Below are 2,854 nucleotides of genomic sequence, written 5' to 3'. Positions count from 1 at the left end.
CAGCGATAATTAAAAACTTGTCGAAATTATGAATTATATATATGTGTGTGTGTGTGTGTGTGTGTGTGTGTGTGTGTGTGTGTGTGTGTGTGTGTGTGTGTGTGTGTGTGTGTGTGTGTGTGTGTGTGTGTGTGTGTGTGTGTGTGTGTGTGTGTGTGTGTGTGTATGTGTATGCATTTTATTTAAATTTAATATTTACGAGATGTATTTCTGCAGAAAATCTATTTATCTTTTTTTTTTCTTATAATTAATACTAAAAAACTTTGTTTATAAATTCAATAATTAATATTAAGTGAAAATAGACCTATAAGCTTAAATACACACGAGTGAAAAACATCATTCAGTCAAGACAGTTTTTTGTGCCTAATAATATTTCTTATGATTTTATATAATTTCCAGATCAAGCTATTATTTATTTATCAGTTTGAAACACAATCCTAAACCGAAGCAAGAATAGTAATATCACAAATTGACAAACAATTTAATATTATTGTTGTAAGTAATGATTTGATGTTAATAAGCATCTTAACCGAAATAATCGGCGTACAGTTAGTTTGATCTGGAAATTGTATAGATTTACAAGAAATATTAGACACAAAGAATCTCTTTAATCAAATATGAAGTTTTTCACTCATGTGAATTCAATAATTGTATAAAATCCTAATTTTTTCTATGACAATTACGATACTGGATTATGATAACAGTGCGGATATCATTACAAAGATACAGAATTGTATAACAAAAAACAAATATATTTATTTCATTCTAATTCCTTATATAGATTGAAAAATGCTATATATAATCAAAAATTTACCCAGTTTTTTGCGGACGTATGAAAGTGCGCTTGTGTTTTTGTCTACGTTTAGTAATTTCCATTTCATGTAATTTTGTATACACTTCATTAAATATTTCATTTTGATCCTCCTCGGGGATAGTTTCCCTAAATAAAAAGATATAAATTAGAACGAATAATCGTTAAAAAGAATATTATAAAAAGATAGATGTGTCTTGCTTTCTCTTACCGGTATTTTTTCATTAAATCGTACTTTTCCCATGGTGTTGCTGTAGCTTTAGCTTTCATAATTCGTCTCTCAGAAAGCTGTAACTCTGTTATACCTTCCAACTCTTGACGCTCCCATTTCTCCAACCATGGGCGTGGATTAAGTTGCACTTTGATCTTATTCACGGGTACCGATGCACCTTCTGGCAAATACTCTGGTTTCATGTCGAAAGGGAAGGTGCTATACTCTGCTGGTGCATCCCGCAGATATCGTAGATGCGAATCCAATCTTCTTTCAAGCCTAAAGTATATATCATGTAGAATCATCGAAAAGAAACATTTCAGAGCAATTTATGTAAATGACTGTACAACAGGAAAAACAGCTTTGCACACATAAATATTGTAAGATTTTTTAAATATGATTAGTTCTTCCCCCAATTCTTCACTGGATTTGAATGTATAACCAATTATGTCAAAGAATCTTACAATTGCCTGTTCTGCTGAACGCAGCCAATAATTATATTTACCTAAGACATTCTATCTTCTGTATTGCAGGATCATATAACTCATAGATTACTTCGATTCCTTGATTATTGACCACATTTCTCAGTACACATTTGGCTCTCAAACCAGATCCTTTCCTCTCGATACATATGCCAACAAACTTATTAACTTTTCCAGGAGCATGTGGTTCAGAATAAGTTACAGCTAATATAGAACCAACATAGAACTCGGGTATCGCTATATGCATGCGCCTTGCCATCATATCCATACGCTCCAACTTTTCTCGGAGTGAGTTACGATACTTGGGATCTGGATCTGGTAAAAATTCAGGATATATAAATCGATATCTATCAGGTATCGTTTTCTTCTGTTCAATGTTTTTTTCTGGTATCTTATTATTTTGCGATTCTTGTACTGAATCTTGAGTGGTTATGGAAGAATTTCCTCTAATTGCATAGCCTAAAAAAACAACTTTATATAGCCTTAATAATTAAAACTTTTTATGTATGTGATACCAACAAAGTCGTGCTTTGATATTGTCATATAACAATCAAATTCTTCAACATCACAAAAGAGAAGGTAAAAAGAAATGAAAAAATTTAGGAATAAATGAATGACACATAGTAAAAAATATTTTTTAAATTGTGAAAATTTATCTCAAATATGTTTACTCTCATTTTAATCATAGCAATATCCTCATTATAAGAAATCTTTTAAATAATCTTTTAAAACAATAAAATAAAAAATTTTAATTTTAGAAAAATTTAATTTCACTTTTGTGAATGTCATTGTTGCCGATAAAGTAATTTAATAAATTTGTTTCATTATTGTACAGCAAATTGAGAAAGATTGAAAAAATACAGGATAGAATGTGATCAAAATCTAACATAACCTACGTATTATTTTCGCTGCTTGCAGTCTACCGTAATCGCGAGAGAAAATTTTTGATATCACAACCATTGTTTTAATTGTTATCTTCTATTAGTTATTTTCATACATTCATTTAGACACGCACAAATCTTTCTTTCTCTTTTAAAAAAATAATTATTTTCGTGAAGCTCGGAGTTTAATTCTAATCTTCTCTCTATTACTACGTTTAGGGCCTGCGCACAATAGAGGAACAAGAATTAGATATTAAGATTTCAACCTATCAGAAACCGTGTATTCCGATGTAATCAGTTTCTGATAGGTCAAAATCTTAATATCTAATTCCTTTTCCTCTATTGTGCTCAGGCCCTAAAGGCCCGTCTACTAGCGTTTTCGGCCCGACCGGGTTTGCACCAACCTGGGTTGGATTAATGGCGTTTTGCGCTCTCCTATTGGTAGAGCGTGTGACATCAACCAATAGGA

At 31.4% G+C, this 2,854-nt stretch overlaps 1 protein-coding gene across 1 annotated transcript; it reads right to left on the bottom strand.

Moving 5' to 3' along the window:
• Nucleotides 1-687: 687 nt before the first annotated feature.
• On the bottom strand, nt 688-2,588 carry mRpL19 (mitochondrial ribosomal protein L19). Its single transcript, XM_018521152.1, has 4 exons — nt 2,401-2,588; nt 1,528-1,963; nt 1,023-1,301; nt 688-940 (listed from the first exon to the last, which is right to left on the bottom strand). The coding sequence occupies exons 1-4, from the start codon at nt 2,462-2,464 to the stop codon at nt 811-813; spliced, it is 909 nt and encodes a 302-aa protein (XP_018376654.1). The 5' UTR covers nt 2,465-2,588; the 3' UTR covers nt 688-810.
• Nucleotides 2,589-2,854: the final 266 nt, after the last annotated feature.

Source organism: Trachymyrmex cornetzi, unplaced genomic scaffold (genome assembly GCF_001594075.2).
Source record: "Trachymyrmex cornetzi isolate Tcor2-1 unplaced genomic scaffold, Tcor1.1 scaffold123, whole genome shotgun sequence".
NCBI lineage: Eukaryota > Metazoa > Arthropoda > Insecta > Hymenoptera > Formicidae > Trachymyrmex > Trachymyrmex cornetzi.
The sequence above is the reverse complement of the archived record's forward strand: the minus strand, read 5'-3'. Positions and strand labels throughout refer to the sequence as shown.

What these genes read in the sequence shown, in the direction of transcription:
- mRpL19 (XM_018521152.1), bottom strand. Translation starts at nt 2,464, where the DNA reads ATGGTTGTGATATCAAAAATTTTCTCTCGCGATTACGGTAGACTGCAA. An exon ending in GCAAGCAGCGAAAATAATAC is followed by an intron (nt 1,964 to 2,400) that starts GTAGGTTATGTT and finishes TTGTTTTTTTAG; the next exon opens with GCTATGCAATTAGAGGAAAT. An exon ending in GATTTAATGAAAAAATACCG is followed by an intron (nt 941 to 1,022) that starts GTAAGAGAAAGC and finishes CTTTTTATTTAG; the next exon opens with GGAAACTATCCCCGAGGAGG.